Source organism: Nicotiana attenuata, unplaced genomic scaffold, assembly GCF_001879085.1.
Source record: "Nicotiana attenuata strain UT unplaced genomic scaffold, NIATTr2, whole genome shotgun sequence".
Classification (NCBI taxonomy): Eukaryota; Viridiplantae; Streptophyta; class Magnoliopsida; order Solanales; family Solanaceae; genus Nicotiana; species Nicotiana attenuata.
Window position 1 is genome coordinate 991,736 of NW_017670282.1, and position 21,000 is coordinate 1,012,735.

Genomic DNA, 21,000 nt, shown 5'->3' on the forward strand with positions numbered 1-21,000 from the left:
CGTGATGGTGAGATCCACTTTCCATTATTTGTAAGATTTTCACTTTCCAATTTCAACTTATTTAAGATTGCGGTATAATAGTTATTTTTATTGTTGTGATGGTAATTGGTAAGACTAAGGGGCCGGTATACAAAAATTTTCACTTTCTTTAAAAAAAAAATTTACTTTTTTTTCGAAATCGGTGTTTGTCCATAAAATTTTCAATTTTCACTTGCAGATGAATTTTGAAATTCTTGGGAAATTTGAAAAACTCCATAAGGTTTGTTTTTTAAAATTTTCATTTCAAATCACTCACAAAAATTCAAAAACAGCCCAAAATTATATTCATATCCAAATACATCTCTAACTTTCAAATACCATTTTTACTTGATTATTTTTTCACTTTTCCCTGAATTTTGCCCCGTCTGGCCATACATTTTGGCAACGTTTTTTCAAATCTTTTTTGAAAACATTGTTTGTTCATAGATTAATGATCTATTTTTGAAAAAATTTTGAAATTATTCAAGTTCCCAAAATCTAGTTTAGGGTAGACTTTGGGTGAAACTTGTTCTTCCACTCACAAAACTTCAAATTTTTTTCAAATAAAATGCATGTCCAAACATAATTTCAACTTTCAAAAATTATTTTTTAAAATTATTTCAAAAATTATTTTTTCAAGTTTCAACTAAATCTATGTCCAAACGCTAGCTTACTATCTTATGTACAAACGCCCACTAAATGTTGAACTTTGTCTGCTTTGAAGTTTGAACCATATGAAGTGTCCCACCCAAAAGCTTTAAATAGTACAGAGAAAACACTTCCATTTATTTATTACTGGTCGGCAGCACAAAAGAATTTACTAAACTCCACTTTCGGTAAGATTTTCTATTACCCTCTAGACATTCAAGGTGCACCACTGATCTCTTGGTGGGAGTAGTTACTAATTATTTTTGAAAGAGAGATCAGGTATGCTTTTCCAAAATTTTATTTTGGAGTAGGAAAGAGGGCTGATGTTGAGAAATCAGGGCCAAGATCATCAAATAATGAATTGCTTAAATAATAGAGAAATTTTCATAAAACACTATCTTTTAGTGGTAATTAGCTATCTATAGATATCATTTGCTATATTATGGATTGTAGATACGTTTTCTGTTGTTATAAGATGTATTAGATGTATTTAAGCTACTGTATTCATGAATACAGTAGCAAAAATAGGCGTGAATCAGGAAGTCCAGCTAATCAGTTGTTGTATTCGAGTGTATTCGACTGTATTCATGGCGTGAAACATGGGGTTACAGCTGGATAAATTATTGTATACGACTGTATTTGACTGTATTCACGGCGTGAAACAGGAGATTACATTGTTTTTAACCGGAAAGTGAATTAATTATCATAATAGACTCCTAATATAACTCAACAAACTCAATTACAACACACAAATTTTGTATTTCCAGTTTTAAAAAAGATTCTCAACCAAAAAATACCCCAAAAATATAGCAATCTTCGGAGAAATTATATAATACATCTGAATATATAAATTATATTAATTAAAAAAAACATATGAATACATTCATGGCATATAGCGAGACAGTGAATACAATGAAATACATAGAATACAACGGGATACATTGAAACAATGAAAAAAAAGACAGTGAATACAATGAAATACATGGAATACAGCGAGATACATTGAATTACAATGAAAAAAAGACAATGAATACAATGAAATACATGAAAATACAGCGTGATACATTGAAATATATCAACAGAAAATCAAGTTGCTCAGTCCCAAACTCCACCGCCTTTGTTCAAGAACAAATCCTAATTTCCGGCGAATCCGCCGTCGACCAACGAAATAATCCACCTAGTATCCGGTCTACTATATCGTCTTCCACTTCGATTGAGACCTTCATCGATGACCATTGAGAATTTCGGGCTTATTGTTTTCTTGATCTCACGTCGAGCAAAGGGATATTCAGTCGGCTTGAATTGTATGGTATCGTCCACTGAACTTACGAGTTCATGAGGAACTGATGCAACTGAGAATCACCTGTTTTCAAGGCCGTGTTCTTCTTCGTGCTCAACAGTTAGATCACTCGAATTGGAATTTTGAGATTGAGCATCATGTTTTCAGCGAATGGGGAAGAGAATGGCATGTATCAAAGTAGAGAGAGAAAGAAAATAGTGTAACTGAATAGCGTATTTAGTAGTTTAGGGGTAGGAGGTAACCAAAATTAGATATTTTGATATAAACATTAAAAGGTATCTATAGAATATAATTTTTTAAAACGGTATTTATTTAAAATAAATAAGGTGTTAACCTTTGCTATAGGAGGTAAAAATTCCTAAATAATACTCTCCCCGTTTTCAATTTAGATGATTTAGTTTGACGTGACACAAAATTTAAGGAAAATAAGACTTATGAAATATGTGGATAAAAGCTTAAGGGGTAAAAATTTTGTGAGATCATGCATTTGAGTGGCTATAAAAGCTTCTCATTAAAGGTAAAATGGTTAAAATAAAAAGTTTAACATTAAATTGTTTCCAAAAATATAAATATGACATTCTTTTTTTAAACAGACTAATAAGGAAAGTATGCCATTTAAACTAAAACGGAGGGAGTAGTACTTTCTCTGTTTCAATTTACGTGATAGAGCTTGATTGGTACATAATTTTAAGAACGGAAAAGGGTTTAAAATGCCCCTAAACTATTGAAAAAGGTATAAAAATACCCTCATTCACCTATTGGGCTAAAAATACCCCTCTATCTACTTTTGGTTTACTTATGCCCTTTGACCGTTAGGTCAATGCTAAATTAAAAATAATAATTATTGAAATTCTACGTGGCAACTTCTTATTGGTCAAAATTAAAACATCTAACCCATTAGAAAGACCCATCCATATCTACTAGTTTTTCATACTAACCCGTTCCAAACACTAACCCGAACCGAACAAAAGTTCAAACTTAAAAAAAAAGAGGCCCCACTTCTATCAAACTCCATGGAACAAAAGCGCCATGGAAGTTGCAGCGAACATATAGATGCAAACTTACTACGTGATTTTCTTTTTCTTGTTATGGCATTCAGTTCAATTTATATGGTAGACATAAATTGCATTATATTCAACATGAGTTTAATTTAATCATTTCACATAATGGAAAGATCTCAAAATAATTGTTTGAAAGATATCATAAACCGTTGGACTACCCCTAGTTTTCCGTCCCACATTATTGTCAAGAAAATCATTAGCTCATTTATGCTAAGCTTTTCTTGTTGGTTTTAATTTGTTCGTGAACCTTTATTCGATGATAATGCTATACATGAGATTAATCAAGTAAATGAACACATGTAAATCCATGGGTTAGATGGATGTGGGGCGTCTTTTTTTTATTTGAACTTTTTACCCTACTTGTGGGAAAATACTGGGCTTGTTATTATTGTATTCAGGTCAGGTTAGTGTTTGGGGCGAGTTAGTCCTCAAAACGGATAGATATGGGTGGATCTTTCTAATAAGTTAGATGTTTTAATTTCGACCACAAAGAAGTTGCCACGTGAAATTTAAATGATTATTTTTTAAATTCAGCATTGACCTAATGGTCAAAGGACATAAGTGAACCAAAAAGGTGGATGAGGGGTATTTTTAGCCTAATAGGTGGATGAAGGGTATTTTTAGACCTTTTTAAGAATGAACTAAAAAATTTAAAGATAATTTAAGTTTAGATATAAAAATGTTTTAATTTTTTTTAATATAAACTAATAAGAAAAGAGTGTATAAATTAGGATAGAAAGAGTATGATTTTACCTTTTTTCCGTTTATGTCCATTGGCATCAGATAGGCACAATGCTAATTGCATAGACATATTAATGTATGACGGCATTTCTCACTTCTCAATATGATAAAACGTCACTATCTCTACATGACTTTGTTTTTATTATATTCTATCTATTCATTGTGAGACTAGTTATATACCTAAGTAAGTGGATTTGGTGATGATTGACTCAGAAACCTCATTTTCTCATTTCTCCACTAAACCTTTGACATGATATGTGTCACCATATTTTTCTACGTTTCCTGACCAAAAGTTGGTTACTTTCATAATTCTGGCATAGTTTAATCAAATCTTTTTTCATTTGTTAAATGATAATAGTCACTGAAAAGTGAAGGACAGAAAGAAGTTAAGAACGACGTAAATGGTAAAGTTGTTGTCATGTGATCAGGAGGCCAGGGGTCTGAGCCGTGGAAATAACCACTTGCAGAAATGCAGGGTAAGACTGCTTACAATAGACCCTTGTGGTCCGACCCTTCTCCGAACCCCGCGCATAGGGGAGGTTAGTGCGCCGGACTGACCTGCCCTTTAATGTACTGTGATTTAGCTTTGAACTTTGAAATAGTACTATTCATCAGGAGATATTCCTGGAAAAAACAAAGAGAAAATTCTGCACACAACTTCACAATCACTACCTAGGTACTTCATCAGTAAATAAACATGACATTGGTGCAGTAGAAATAGAAACAAATGTACCATCTACATCTCCATTAGCCAAATATGTGTGTCCCCTTGAAGATGCTAAAGAATGCAGTTCATTTTCGTCGAATCCAAATCCTCCATTATAAACACCAGGAGCCATTGGAGCATCTGGCATTTCAATTTCACCTTCCAAGTAACTCATCACTTGTCTCATGCTAGGCCGCGCCAACGCTTCATTGTTTGAACACATTAGTCCCAATTTCAGTACCATCACAACTTCAGGTTCATTGAACTCGCCTTTCAATCTCTTGTCGATAACATCAAGAGTTTTCCCTTCTCTCATTTTGTTCCATACCATATCCACTAAGACTAACTCCTCAGGCCCTGCCTTTGATTCAATCGGCCTGCGCCCACACACCACCTCAAGCAACAATGCACCAAAGGCAAAGATATCAGATTTTTCTGTAGCCCGTCCTGTTCTTGGCAATTCTGGTGCAAGGTACCCCAATGTGCCTACTACCCTAGTCGTGCAGGGATTTGATCCGTGCTCGTATAATCTTGCTAGTCCAAAATCTCCAAGCTTGGCATTTAACTCCCCATCTAGTAACACATTACTAGCCTTAACGTCTCGATGCACCACAACTTGTTCATAACCTTCATGTAAGTATAGCAAACCCGAAGCGACCCCTTTGATGATCTTGAACCTCTGCTCCCAAGACAATACCATTCTAGGTTTATCAAACAAGAAGTTGTCTAAACTCCCATTAGGCATAAAATCATAGACAAGTAACAAATCACCACGCCGTCTGCACCATCCTACTAATTGCACCAAATTCCTATGACGAAGTCTTCCAATGCTAGAAATTTCAGACACAAATTCGCGCAAACCCTGTTTAGATTCATGCGAAATACGCTTCACAGCGATTTCCATCTTCGAATTTTGTAAAACACCCTTGTAAACTTTACCAAATCCACCAAAACCAAGAAGCTCACTATCCTTAAAACCTCTAGTAGCTTGCTTGAGTTCTTGATAAGAATATCTATGAGGACCAACCTCAAGCTCCCAAGACTCTATAACATCAGCATTCTTGAATTTCTTGATCAAATAAATACCAACTAAGATAGAAATCAAAGTAAAAATAACAGCTATAATTGAGATAGCTAAAATTAGGCCAGTGTGCTTCTTCTTGGGACCAGGCAATAATGGCAGTGAATCCAAGTCTAGAAATTTGGCTTCACCATTCAACTTAAAACTCCAACCAAAAATATAATGAGAACTAGCAAGCAAACCAGTTGAAGCAGAAAAACCAACATACATATTTTCTTTGAGAAATGGAGAGAGATCTATATGATAAGATAAAAGTGGCAACTTGGGCTTCAAAGAAGATCTTGAAAGAGTAACATTAACCAAGTTTTTAACTGAATCATATTCTACCCATGCTAATATTACCTTCCCACATTTAAGATTCAGATCTTGTTTTACCAAATCATCATCAAAATAAGCAGCAGCAGCAGACATATTAGACCTTAAACTATTAATGTTGACACCAACATGGTTATCATTAATATCTCCAAACTCAAAATCTTGTACTGTATCAAATTCAACAGCAAATATATGATTAGAGAAATTACCAACATCAGTTGCATTGAGTAAACCTAAATACTGACTTGGTAGAGCTGTGCTTAAATCATTGGATTGAGAAATGGTAAAAGCAAGTCCATGACCACCAAGTTTTGGATATTCAGGCACTATAGAAAGAGCAAAACATGTTGAAAAAGAAAAAGCAGTGCCTGTAGTTGAGTTCTTGAACTGAAATGGTGAAGAATAGAAAGCATGACCCATAAGTCTACTTGTTTCATTGGTTAATTGAATAAATCCATTTTGGCTTACTTCTGCAACTCCACTTAAGGTTATGTTGTTGTTTGGTTGATTGAATCTTGTGTAGGTAAAGCCATCAAGCTGTATAGAGGGGGAAATGAGAAAGCAGAGTAGTAGAAGACATAAACTGACCATTTCTATAGGGATTTGCAACATTTTCAGGTTTAGTTTCAAGATTTTGTCATAAGATTTGGATTGAAAGCTATAGGAGATTTGAGGAATTTGTTGTAAGAATGTTGCTTTTTAATGAAAAGGGCAGTTTGGTGTTTGAGATGAAAGTTACAGAAATACAACCAAACAAGAAAAGTGACATTTATTCTGCAGATGTACTGTCTTTGGACTGCACTATTATAGTGGCTATCTTTTACTCCGTTTATTTTAATTTATGTGAACCTATTTAACTGGACACCGAATTGAGAAAAAAAATAACTTTTGAACTTGTGGCATAGAATAAGACACATATATTTTATGTGCTTATAAATTATTGTGTAAAAATAATTATTTTTAAATATAAAAAATATTATTCTTTTTGACACGAACTAAAAATAAAAAATATTCACCTAAATTAAAAGAAAAGAAAGGGAGTATTTATTTTTAGAAACTTGTAGTAGGTTGTTATGACGTGACGCCATATGCCATACTTCACTAAAAAAATTCTTTTTCTATGTAAAACCTCGGCGGATGGAGTGTATAACCTAGGACTTAACTGATTCTGTATTTTCATATATATATGTATGGAAAAAATATGTCGAATACTTAATTTTTAACCTATAATGGCAATATTATAATATGTTTAGTGCTAAAAACCTTAAAGTTAAACTCGTTTAATCACGGATTTGCCTCGGCTAGTGACAAGATTTGACATGGACCTCTAGCTTGTATATTAGTGACCAGAAAGAAATACAATAAGTTATTATCCTTAACGAAAAGAAGAAATACACATAGGTCGTGGAGGCTGAAGGCTTAAGGGCTCGTTTGGCCATAAAAATTTTTTATTTATTTTTTTTTAGAAAAATTTCAAATTTCAATTAAAGTTGAATTACAAAAATTGTAAAAATTTTAAAAAATTATTTTTCAAAATTGTCACTTCAAACACTCATAAAAATTCAAAAACAACTCCAAATTATATTCATGTCCAAACTTCAAACACAACTCTATTTTTCAAATACCATTTTTAATTTTTTTTTTTGTTTACTTTTTTTCCTGAATTTCACAATTCGTATGTCCGATGCCCAGTAAGAACACTAGAGGCCCCATTTCACTTTTGTCTATTCACGTGGGTTCCACTACGAGACTACACAAAATTATGCCTTAATTTGCTACAATTTTTTTGAGTGATTTTATTTTGTGTCTTACGTAACTTACGTTAGTTGTGTGAGCCCCCTTTTTATCTCACATATTTGTGGACTCATATCTTACATATTTGGGTCCACAAATTCTGGGAGGCCTCACACAACTAATGTCAGTTGTGTGAGCCACAAAATAAAAAAATTTAAATTTTTTCCCCGGCAAACGTGATTTTCCTAGAAAGCAGTAGAAATATTAGATAAACAGTCAGATTATCTTCTGTTTTTTTCAGAAGTTTCCTGTTTCTTGAAAGAAAACTAAGTGGAAAATTTGGTATTCCAAGAATAGCTACATTCAGTGTTTATGTACTTCCTTTATTAAAATTGCCAAAAATGCCAACTGGACAATTATGCTGTCTTTTTGTCCGATTCTTTTGTATTTTTTCTCCAAAATAATTTCTTGGAAGGTTTTGTATTTCATACCCAAAAATCAAATTTACCAAGTTGGAAATTCAAGAATTGAATGTATTATTGGAACCTTACATGGTTTATTGATTGCATCATTCCACAGGTAATATACAACAGAAATTACCATAGGTAAAAGGCAATCAAGTGGACAGGAATCTTTAATTTTAAATGGAAAGAATATTTAAATTAAAACCTACCTAGGTTCAGGATCACTTTTTGTGTTTAATAATGGATGGGTTTGCCCCAATTCTACCAAGTTTGAACAGAACCAAACTTAAGAAACAAAACATGACATTATAATAATGTATATGTGCTATTAATATAATCACCACATAACTTGGTGTCAAGAAACTCCAAATTCTTTCATCATTGATTCATTTCTGTAAAAGGTTGCCACTTGCCACTTACTTAGTGGGGCTAAGAAAAACGTGGGGCCTAATCCTTTTTTCTGGATTCAAAAGAAACAGAAATTCAATTAAATTATTAGACTTGGTGATTCAATTATGAAAAGTGAAGCACTAGTACAAAGTTCTCTGGCTTTTGCTACTCCATTGAGCTGAGGTTCTGCTGGATACTGCTGCATTTGTGTAAGCATCTGTTTGATTCATTTATTAGCTTAGTTGTTTAACAATTTTTCCCATTTTGTCATTTGATGATGATTATATGACGACTTGACGACCTAACTATAAGAGAAGAAAATAAATGACTTCCGGTTGAGGATAGAATTGTCATTAACTCGCACTCAGTATTTATATGAAGGTTTGTCCAAGATTCTTAGCTTACCTTTGATCTGTTGAAATCGGCTGGTGGACAAAGGTTTAGTAAAAATATCTGTCAATTGGTCCATGGAGGATATAAACTGCACAGATATATGACCAGCCTTGACTTGTTCTCTGACAAAGTGAAAATCAACTTCGACATGCTTCGTTCGAGCTTTAAAACGTGGATTAACTGCTAGATATGAAGCTCCAATGTTGTCAAACCAGATGATTGTGGGGTTGTGTATTGGCTGTTTGAGCTCTTGAAGAAGGGAACGGAGCCAAATTATTTCTGATGTGGTATTGGCGACAGATCGATACTGTTGCTTGTTTCTTAGCTGACCAAGAAATTAAGTTTGGTCCCATATACACAGCAAAACCTCCTATGGATCTCATGTCATCCGTGTTGCCCGCCCAATCAGCATCACAAAAAGCTTGAAGCTGGGAGCTGGTTGAATGAGTAATGAAGAGTCCTTGATGCAAGGTGGCTTTGACATATCGAAGAACACGCTTGCAAGCTTTCCAGTGAGTGATTGTTGGTGCAGATAAAAAATGGCACAATTTATTCACAGCAAAAGCCAAGTCTGGACGAGTTAAACAAGCATATTGTAATGCCCCCACTGTTTTCCTGTAAATCTGGGGATCAACCAACGGTTCGCCTTCTTCAAGTTGCAGGTTACATGTGCTATCCATAGGAGACTTGACAGATGTGGCATTTTCCATGTGAGTAATGGCGAGAAGATTCTGAAGGTATTTTTGTTGAGAAAGAATAATACCATTGCTGAGATATCCAACTTCGATTCCCAGGAAGTAGTGAAGTCTTCCGAGAGCAACTTAAATTCTTTAGACAAATGAGTGATGCATGTACGGTCTGCATTTGAGTTACTCCCTATGATAATAATATCATCGACATAGACAAGGATATAAAGAACATCACTGCTTTGTTGTTTGATAAAGAGCGAGGAGTCAGTACGAGAACCTGCAAAACCAATGGTTAGAAGATAAGAACTGAGTCTGTGATACCAAGCCTGTGGGGGTTGCTTAAGGCCATATATTGATTTCCTCAATTTGCACACATAATCAGGACATCGTTGATCAATAAAGCCTGGAGGTTAAGACATATATACATCCTCTTCTAAATTTCCATTGAGAAATGCGTTGGAGATGTCCAATTGTTGAAGAGTCCATTTACAGGAGATTGCTAAGGAAATAACAACTCGGACTGTTGTAGGCTTGATAATCAGACTGAAAATGGCATCATAATCTATTCCCTCAACTTGATTATAGCCTTTGGCTACCAAACGAGCCTTGCATCGCTCTATGCTTCCATCATGATGGTGTTTGAGTTGAAAAACCCATTTACAACCAACAATATTGGAATGTGATGGTTTAGGAACATGTTTCCATGTTTGGTGTTGTATCAAAGCAGTGATTTCAGAGCTCATAGCCTCTCTCCATGTGGGAACTTTGAGTGCTTTTGTGTAGCATGTTGGTTCTGAAAGAGTAACGGAGGAAGATTGAGCTTTATCACTCAAAACAGACATGAAAGTTAGTGTCTTCTTCTTGGGATTTTGTCTTATAACTATTGGATGAGTGCGCTAGGTGGTTGCGATAGCTCAGTAGTTGGAAGGACATCCGGTTGCGGCTCCGAAGGAGAATTAATTTGATCTTGAGAAGCACTAGAAAATGATAAGCTAAAACCAGAATTATTGTTGTAAGAAGAATCAATAGAATTATGTGAAAGTATCGAAGAGGATGGTACATTTGAATCGGGTTGCGGTATTGACGCAATTAATATGAGCCAAGGAGTAGAATTAAATTGCTCTGGAGGGGTGCCTAGGATAGATGAATCAGATAACTTTTTCTCCTTATATAAAAAGCGAATCTCATTAGTACGAACATGCCTACTAAGATAAATTTTATTATCCTGAGGATTAAAGGACACATACCCGTGATGGTCCTTGGCATATCCGAGAAAACACAAGCTGCAGATCTATCGGAGAACTTGTGTTGATTGTAGGGATGTAACAAGGGATAGACAGTACAGCCAAAGACACGAAGAAATCCATAATCTGGTGAAGTGCCATTAAGTTTTTCAAATGGTGAGATATGTTGAAGCACTTGAGTAGGGAGCCTGTTAACTATGTACGCAGCAGTGTGCATAGCGAAGTTCCAAAATCTGGATGGAACTGCAAAATGAGCGAGGAGGGTAAGGCATGTGTCCACTAGGTGTCGGATTTTCCTTTCAACTTGACCATTTTGCTGATGTGTATGAGGACAAGTAATGCGATGTTGAATACCATTTTCCTTCAGATAAGTATTGACCGTATGAAATTCACCCCCCAATCTGATTGAAAAATGATAATTTTGATTTGAAACTGTTTTTCAACCAATCTGTGGAATTCGACAAAAATATAGAGAACCTTATTTTTCTGTTTAATTGGAAATAGCGAACAATACCGAGAGAAGTCATCCACAAATAGAACAAAATATTTATCTCCATAAAAAGATGAGTTGGGATCTGGTCCCCAGACATCTCCATGAATCAATTCTAATGGTTTACTAGCAATAGAACCAGTAACATGTAAAGAAATCTAACTATGTTTGCCTAAACAACAAGCTTCACAAAGACCAGATGATTTTATTGAATGATTAGGCAAACTAAATTTATTAACCATAAAAGAGACTGTTGATTGTTGAGGATGACCGAGCCGAGCATGCCAATCTGGTGCAGCACTCCGAACTGATTTGAAAGCCTTGCTATTTCTTGCAATGTCGTCTGGTACAGCAATAGGAAGCCTGTAAACTCCGTCATCAGCTGGTCCCTTTTTAATGACCCGGCCGGTCGTTTTAAGAATTAACACTCTGATCCCCTATTAACTCCATTCCCCGTGTTTGTTTCTGCTATTGTGAGTTGCCGATTTCTTTGGAGTTTCGGAGTATTTTGGGACACTTAGTCCCTAAAAGAGAGCTTAAGCTTTAGAATTTGGACCGTAGTCGGAGCAGTATGAAGACGGCCTCGGAATGGAATTCCATCAGTTTCGTTAGCTCCGTTGGGTGATTTCGGGTTTAGGAGCGTGTTCGGATTTTTGTTTGGAGGTCCGTAGCTTATTTAGGCTTGAAATGTTGAAAGTTAAATTTTTGAAGTTTCCGGTTCGATAGTGAGATTTTGATATCGGGGTCGGAATGGAATTCCGGAAGTTGTAGTAGCTCCATAGTGTTGAATGTGATGTGTGTGCAAAATTTCAGGTCATTCGGTCGAGGTTTGATAGACTTTTTGATCGGAAGCGTAATTTGAGAGTTTTTGGAGTTCTTAGGCTTGAATCCGATGTTAAATTGGTGTTTTGATGTTGTTTTGAGCGTTCCGAAGATTGGAACAAGTTTGAATGATGTTTTAGGATTGGTTGGCATGTTTGGTTGAGGTCCCAGGGGCCTCGGGTGTGTTTCGGATGCTCAACGGGTCATTTTTTGAACTTAGAGAATTCCAGAAAAAGTTGCAGCAGTCAGTTCTGGTTTCCTTCTTCGCATTCGTGAGTGGGGCCACGCGTTCGCAAAGAGGTGCTGGGGCTGGTGAAGGTTTAATGCTTCGCGTTCGCGAAGGTATTCCCGCGTTCGCGAGGCTGTGGGATCTTATACCTACGTGTTCGCGAAGATGATTCCGCATTCGCGTAGGAGGAGGGAAGTTGGTCATCGCGTTCGCGACTTGGGCATCGCGTTCGCGAAAGAGGAAGTTGGCCAGTAGGATTTTTGTGCATCGCGTTCACGATAGTAGTCTCGCGTTCGCGAAGAAGAACGCGTCTGGGCAGAATATAAAATTTCAAAGTCGAGGGTTTAGCCATTTTTGTGAAAACTAGAGCTTGGGAGCTCGGATTTGAGCGAGATTTTGAGGGATTTTCAGAGATATCGATTGGGTAATGATTCTTAACTCCCTTTTGCTTATAACCCATTAATCTAAACATGAATTCATCATTTAATTTCGTATTTGGGATGAAAATTGGGGGAAAGTTCTTAGACCTAGATTTTGAGTTTTGACTGGGGATTTGACATTGAATTTTGATAATTTTGGTATGGTTAGACTCGTGAGAGTATGAGGATTTTGAAAATGTAAATTTACCCGATTCGGAGACGTGGGCCCAGAGGGCGTTTTGGTCATTTTACCTAATTTTGCGTATTAGCTTAGAATTTATTTGTAGAATTTTTTACTTGAAGTGTTATTTAAATTATGCAATTGAATTGAATAGATTTGGGCCATTTGGATTCGAGTACTCGTGGTAAGAACGTGATTTCAGGTTGATTTTGAGCCGGTTCGAGGTAAATGGCTTGTCTAACCTTGTGTGCGGGAAACTCCCCTAAGGATTTGGTTTGTTGATAATTGAAATGCCCTGTAGGTGAGGTGACGAGTGCGTACTTGTGATAATTTTCAAAAATCCGTTTTCCTTAAGTAACTATAAATGTGATTTCCTGTTTCCTGTTCATACCGTGTGTAATTTAAGCCTGCTATTAGCTTAAGGAAGCATGTTTAGTTGACTTAATTGCCTTACTTGCTCAAATTGCCTTATTTGGATTATGTGCAGCATGCTAGGCTAGAAATACCTGTTTTATTTTGGTATGGAAATTCGAACCGAATTGAGTATTCTTTTGTGTTACTGCTGTGTGTTTACTTTGGGACTACGGAATTGAATTCCGGGAGATTCCCTTGCACTTTTATATTAGAACTACGGGACTGCACCCGGCAGATTCCCCTAGTATTGAGTATTTATATTTGGGACTACGGATGTGGTATTCCGGTAGATGCCCGCGCATTATGAGTTGGACTACGGGACTGCACCCGGGAAATCCACTGGATATTTATATTTTGGGGACTACAGGACGGTATCCTGGGAGATCCCCCGGTTGTTATCTCTGCGTTGAGCTGTATTTATTTTCGTGATTACTTTGTTTCTGTTAAAGTTGTTGTTGTTCTTCTATCCTGTGTTACTTTTTACTGTTGCACTTAAGTATACTGTTTTATTCTACACTGTTATATCCTGTATTTCCTTTAACCTCAGTAGGGCCCTGACCTTCCTCGTCACTACCCCACCGAGGTTAGGCTTGGCACTTACTGAGAACCGCTGTGGTGTACTCATGCCCTTCCTGCGCATGTTTCTTATGTGCAGATCCAGGTACTCCTACTCAGACTTATCACGCTTCAGGCGAGGCATTTTGTAGAGACTCCGAGGTATATCTGCAGACCGAAGAGTCCCTTTCTATTCTCAGTACTAGTATAGCCCTTTATGTATTTTCCCTTGTTGGTAGACATTCTGGAGTTAGAGCTTATTATGTAATCTTTTAGCTTGTGATTCATGGGGTTCCGGATTTTGGGAGTGTTAGATTGAGATTCTTGTACTGTTATATGCCAGGCGGCATCTTAAACACTGTTTAACCTTGTTATCTCGATTTTTAATTACTTTCTTCTGCAATTGTTTCTCTTTTCGCATTTGTTAGGCTTACCTAGTCGTAGAGACTAGGTCCCGTCATGACAGTTCACGGAGGGCAAACTGGGGTCGTGACAATCAGAGCTCTAGGTTCATAGGAGTCATGAATCACAAGCCGGTTTATTAGAGTCTCGCGGATCGGTACGGAGACGTCTGTATTATCAACGAGAGGCTATGTAACTGTTAGGAAAGTTCCACTTCATTTGATTTCCTTGTCGTGCAAGATTTTTGATATCACAATTCTAAACCTCTATCTTCTATTCTCTCACAGATGGTGAGGACAGGTGCTACCCGAGATGATCAGGCACCCACGCCCTCTACTGGAGCGGTCAGAGGCTGGGGCCGGGGTAGAGGCCGAGGACGCACACGTGGTGCAGCCAGAGCACCCGTGCGAGCTGCCACCGAGGTGCCACCAGCAGCTCCAGCCGGAGTCTAGACACCTGATACGTCTGCTACTACTACTCTAGCACTCTAGGAGACTCTGGCGCAGTTTATGACTATGTACACCACTCTAGCTCAGGCAGGGTTGCTTCCCCTTGCTGCAGCTACATCCCAGGACAGGGGAGGAGCACAGACTCCCGCCGCTCGTACTCCTGAGCAGCGAGTGCATGTTGATCAGGTCCCAGAGATTATTCCTGTACAACCGGTAGCCCCAGCTCATCCCGAGGAGAGGGCAGTAGCTTCAGAGGAGGAGCAGAAGAGGCTTGAGAGGTTCAAGAAGTATCAGCCTCCTACATTCAGTGGACTAGCCTCATATGATGCTCTTGGATTTCTAGAGGAGTGCTACCGTATCCTCCGTACCATAGGTATATCAGGATCGAGCGGGGTTTCCTTCACTACCTTCCAGCTTCGAGGTGCCGCCTATTAGTGGTGGCGTGCTTATGAGTTAGACAGTCCGGATGAGGCAGCTTCCCTGACTTGCACTTAGTTTTTAGATATGTTCACGAGAGAGTATGTTCCCCAGAGCCTCAGGGACACTTGGCGTGCAGAGTTTGAGCATTTGCGCCAGGGTACCATGACTGTCTCGGAGTATGCTGTCCGTTTCACCGACTTGGCTAGACATGCACCAGCTTTGGTTTCTACTGTTCGCGAGAAGGTTCGCCGGTTTATTGAGGGGCTTATTCCCAGCATCAGGTCTAGAAAGGCTCGTGAGTTAGAGATGGATATTTCTTATCAGCAGGTAATGAGCATTGCTAGGAGGATTGAGGGTATGCATGCTAGGAATAGAGAGGAGAGGGAGGCCAAGAGATCTCGAGAGTCGGGCCATTATTCTGGTGCCCGTGCCCCAGCTACAGGCCGTCATGGTAGGGGTTATATGAGTTGCCCTGTTCATTCAGCTCTTCCAGCAGCCAGTGGTATTCCAGCTCTTCCCAGACCTCAGGAGCCTTATTATGTGCGGCCAGTATCTAGTGCGCCTCCTGCACGGGGTGCTTCCAGTGGTCAGTCCAGCAGACCTGGCCCGAGCCAGTCACAGCCGCCACGTCCTCCTAGAGCTTGCTTTGAGTGTGGTGACACACGCCATATGGTGAGGGATTGCCCCGGACGTAGGAAGGGTGCACCTCTACAGACTTCTTAGCCACAGCATGCCCCGCAAAGTTCTCAGGCTATGATCACAGCACCAGTTGCTACCCCACCTGCTCAGCCAGCTAGAGGTAAAGGTCGGGGAGGTAGAGGTCGCCCTCGAGGGGGAGGCCAGGCCAGATACTACGCCCTTCCTGCCCGTACTGAGGCTGTCGCCTCCGATTCTGTCATCACAGGTACTATCTTGGTCTGTCACAGAGATGCATCGGTTCTATTCAATCCAGGCTCCACTTATTCTTATGTGTCCTCTTATTTTGCCCTGTATTTGGGCGTATCTCGGGATTCTTTGAGTTCTCCTTTTTATATTTCTACCCATGTTGGAGATTCTCTTGTTGTGGACCGCGTTTATCGGTCGTGTTTGATTGCTCTTAGTGGTTTTGAGACCAGAGCCGATTTGTTATTGCTCAACATGGTAGACTTTGATGTTATTCTGGGCATGGACTGGTTGTCTCCCCATTATGCTATTCTTGATTGTCACGCGAAAATCGTGACGTTGGCTATGCCAGGTGTACCGCGAGTAGAGTGGAGGGGTACTTTAGATCATACTTCCAGTAGAGTTATTTCATTCCTTAAGGCTCAGCGTATGGTTGAGAAGGGGTGTGACGTGTATCTTGCTTATGTGAGAGATGTCTGTATTGATACCCCTACAGTTGATTCAACCCCAGTAGTACGGGATTTCTTTGAGGTGTTTCCAGCCGACCTTCCGGGCATGCCGCCCGATAGAGATATTGATTTTGGCATTGATCTGTTGCCGGGCACTCAGCCCATTTCTATTCTTCCGTACCGTATGGCTCCTCCTGAGTTGAAGGAGTTGAAAGAGCAGTTACAGGAATTGCTTGATAAGGGTTTCATTCGGCCGAGTGTATCACCTTGGGGTGCTCCTGTCTTATTTGTGAAAAAGAAGGATGGTTCTATGCGTATGTGTATTGATTATCGCCAGTTGAACAAAGTTACACTGAAGAACCGTTATCCTTTACCCCGTATTGATGACATGTTTGATCAGTTACAGGGTGCTTGTGTGTTTTCTAAGATTGACTTGCGTTCAGGCTATCATCAGTTGAAGATTCGGGAGCCGGATATCCCGAAGACTGCCTTCAAGACTCGATATGGTCATTACGAGTTCCTTGTTATGTCATTTGGGCTGACCAATGCCCCATCAGCCTTCATGCATTTGATGCACAGTATTCCGGCCATATCTTGATTCATTCGTCATTGTCTTTATTGACGACATTCACTACTAGAAAACTGCAAATTTTCCAGGGAAATTTCCCACAGATATATTATCAGTGGCAGTTCCCACTGGAATATAAAAAAATTCAGTGGAAAATGAAAAAGTTTTCTTTTACCTTTTCTTAAAAACGTTCTCACAGACTATAGGTGGGAACTAGTTGGGCTAAAAAGTGCGTAATTTGTTTCCCACCGAATCAGTGGGAATGTCACTAAAAATAAATTTATTAAAATCTACCCAGTGAAACGGTGGGAACCTAAAATAAAAAATAATTTTAATATTCCCACTGATGCAGTGGGAAGCTCAAAATTTCGAACTGTTGTATTTGGTCCAAAAACCCGCGAGCTTAAAATTATTTCACCGCGAGCTTAAAATTATTTCACCAAAAAAATTGAGTTTATAGAAGACAATTCCCATAAATTTTGCCACTGAATCAGTGGGAAAGTATTTTCTATTACATTAGGCGTACCCTTTTTTTTCTTTTTTTCAATCTCATTCTTCTCTTTCTCTCCATTATCTTGGCAGACCAATTTTCCCCCATTTTCAGAAATCAGAGCTTTCACTAAGCTCATGCAAAATCGGTAAGACCCCCCTCTCCCTCTCGCTCGCTCCCTCCCTCCCTCCCTCCCCCCTTTCTTTCTCCCTTTTCTGATTTTATATTAAATGCCTAAAAAACTAGGGTTCCTCCATGCCTAGTAATAAATGTTTATAATTTTGTATTGATTTCATGGTTCACCACTGCTTCTGCTTATAATGGTCTTTTTCTGTTAGTTTTGATATCAAAATATGCAAACTAAGTCCAAATCATAATCTCTCATGTTAAGTTCCTTGTCTCATGTAGAGGTATACTAATCATATTATTGTGAAATTATTGTTTCCCACTTTTAGCACTAGTTTCTAGTATGTAGACGTGGAATTTGTGTTTCTTTGATGTGCTTATGGATGGATTCTGGATCATTTTGTTTTTCTCTGTTTTAGGCTTATCAAATTTCGAGTATTTTGATTCATGTATAAGTGATTGTTTCACCTTTTAGAAGATGGTTATTCCTACTTATGGTGGCAGTAGCAGTGTCACATACTCACTTGATTTGTTGTTTTTCTTGTGTTGGCTGATTTCATGCTATGAAACCGATTTGCAAACTAGCCCAGTGGCTATTTTTGTAAATCAGGGTGCCAAGGAAAGAGAGGCATATGGTCCAGAAAAGGTTGTTTTCGTGAAGACGTGATACAATGGAATGTCTGAGCTTCTTGTTGTTTCTTTTCCTTTAATCAGTAACTGTATAAATTCATGATAGATTTTCGCGGCAATGTAATTTGTTAGCTCTTGTTTTACGTATTCCCTGAAAGTTGGCAACTCACCTAGTTCTCATTTAATTAGCTTCATTGTTAATATTCAAACAAGAGCAGGTTGCAGGATATTGAACTTAATGTTTCAATCCTGGACCCACTAGAATGATGGTTTGCTATTAGGTTCAGCTCCATTTCTTATGGTAGTAGTAGTTTAATCAGTAATTTATGTTTTGGTTGCTAGATTTTGTTTTTCCAGTTGCTCTTTTGATACGGACTAAAGTTTTTCGAAATTTCCCTTTAGTTTCTGTTTTTAGTTTTGAGTTGGTGGATGGATTATTGGTGATCTTTTTGAGTTCCCTCCACTGGAACGAGGAAATCAGATTTTTGATTGAAACTTCTCAGTTAGCATTTTAACTGCATTAGATTCCCCTAGAAAAGTGGATCTTGGTCTACTCTTTGGCTTTCTAATACTGGGCTATGTATGTTTTATGACTTTATGTAGACCAAGCTTCTGTTTATGTCACTGCTTTAATAAAAAGAGGAAGATTAAAGTGTCAGATCGCCCTTTTTTTTCTTTTTTAGATGACTTTTCTAACATAAAACTTTAAATTCCTACTCAAGGTTGAATCTGAGAAGTGATTACTTTAACAATATTAAACGATGGACGAGCCAAAATAAGCCCCTTGCTTAATAAATCTACAATCTTCTGTCATAAAAATGGTCTGAAAGAAGCATCTGATGTACAATGTGTGATGATATTGCTACTCTACATTGAATGATTTATTAAGATTGGGCGATACAATAATGTTAAAATCCAAATAGTTTTCTCTTCTATAGGAGCATTTCTATGAAAAAGTACTTTTCATTCGTAGTAACTTGATCTAGAACCATAGTCTTTTCTTGATTTATAAAAGACGAATAAAAGTTAGTTCTTTAAGGTATACTATTCATAATTAATTGTAAACTAAGTGAGTTCTTTAAGGTATACTATTCAAGATTAATTGTAAACTAACTTGAAATAAATAAATCGTTCTAAGTCTATTCATTTGTTTGTGTGTATTTGTGTACTAGATGGAACGTGAACATCGTAGATGGATGTACGATAGGAATCATCCTAATCGTTTTGGATTAAAGGAAGAATTTATTGAAGGTGTTAAAGGATTTATTGCTCATGCAAAAACGCTTCCTGAATTTTGTAACGAAGGAACAATTAGGTGTCCTTGTGTGAAATGTAAGTGTACAAAGTTGTTGCAACCGGAAAATGTTAAAGTTCATCTTTATAGCAAGGGTTTTAGGGAAAATTATTATGTGTGGACTGTTCATGGAGAGAACTATTGTAGTGTTGGTGATGTTCATTATCAAAATCTAGTTAGTGGTGAGAGAAGTACACAAATGGAGAAGATTGGTATATATTGTGAGACTCTGAAGCTTTTTTAGTCAAAGTTTTGTTCCATAACTTGTGGATTAAATGATTTCATTTAGTTGATTGTGCATTTTCTTATGCCTTTTGGACCTGAACAATTCCAGTAATATGTTATGATCTTTCTTTATGGTCATTTTTGCAATCTTTGGAGTTTCTAGTTCATGTTTGAAGTATGGCTACATCAGTTATTGTTATTATTAATCTTTTTGGCTCCATCTACAATATGAACCCCATTTTCTGATGAGAATAATTCACCTGGTATTTTTCCAGTGATCACTTCTAAGAGTAGAATACCAAAGCAGTAAATATCAGCTTTTCTTGTTAGCTTTTTCTCTTGACAGAACTCTGGAGATTTTCCAACTGCTAATTTTTTTGAGGATTCTTTAGATTGTAGCAAAGGAAGAGAATCCATAATCTGTTAGCTTGGAATGGTAATTCTTGTTGTGGGGGTCTTGTTGGATTAGAACATTTTTTGGCTCATGATAACAACCAAAGCCAGCAAACTAGTCTCCATTATAATTACTGTCTCTCTTAAACCCCTTTGAACTTTTTTCAAGACTGAAAAATTCTTTATTGTTAAATAACTACCTCATATTACTACTACTCGATTACCCTTTTTTATGTTGTTTTTAGAGTATACCCAGATCTGAATTTGTAAGTTTCTTGAATCTTGGACACCATTTTCAGCTACACTATGGTCTCTAGCTAACTCAAATTCCCTTTGATTCTGGTAAATTTTTCTCTTTTTATTGTCTTTTTGTTGTCCCTTTCAGTTTTTGTAGTACTTGAGTAGAAGTAAGTTTTCATTTTGTGGGCAAAATTGTTAGTGTGATTTCATGCTTATGATCAGAATTAAGTTGATAATTACAGACATTTAGCTTAAAGTTGGTGCATTTATGTTAAATTGTTTGCTGCCATTTTTTTTATAGGTTTGATAGTCCCTAGCTAAATCCCTTTTGACTCTGTACTTGTTCTCTTGGTTACTTGTTGGACCATTTCAATTTTTGAAGTTTTAGGTTCTGTTTTATACTCAAGTTGATGTATTTTCTTGAAGATTCTTGCAGTTAGTTTTCTCTTTGTAGAAGTAAGTTGAGCATTATAGATGCTTTAGCTGTATATGTTGCATTGGAGGAGAAATGCTGATGTTGGGAATTTTTATTTTTTTT

The 21,000-nt window shown here is 37.5% G+C and overlaps 1 protein-coding gene and 1 long non-coding RNA gene across 2 annotated transcripts in view; one reads left to right on the forward strand and one right to left on the reverse strand.

Annotated features, from left to right (window-relative positions):
* Positions 1-4,375: 4,375 nt before the first annotated feature.
* LOC109237201 (L-type lectin-domain containing receptor kinase S.4-like) lies at positions 4,376-6,642 on the reverse strand. The gene has a single exon (XM_019403473.1). It carries the CDS (start codon positions 6,480-6,482, stop codon positions 4,437-4,439), a length of 2,046 nt encoding a protein of 681 aa, XP_019259018.1. The 5' UTR covers positions 6,483-6,642; the 3' UTR covers positions 4,376-4,436.
* Positions 6,643-17,560: 10,918 nt separating this feature from the next.
* LOC109237202 overlaps positions 17,561-21,000 on the forward strand; it is a 4,541-nt gene continuing 1,101 nt past the window's right edge. The window contains exon 1 of the long non-coding RNA XR_002069611.1: positions 17,561-17,702. This is a non-coding gene — a long non-coding RNA (uncharacterized LOC109237202). The remainder of the gene's footprint in view (positions 17,703-21,000) is intronic.

Bases quoted from the DNA above. Each gene is read 5' to 3' on its own strand.
- LOC109237201 (XM_019403473.1), bottom strand. From the start codon at position 6,482: ATGTTGCAAATCCCTATAGAAATGGTCAGTTTATGTCTTCTACTACTC.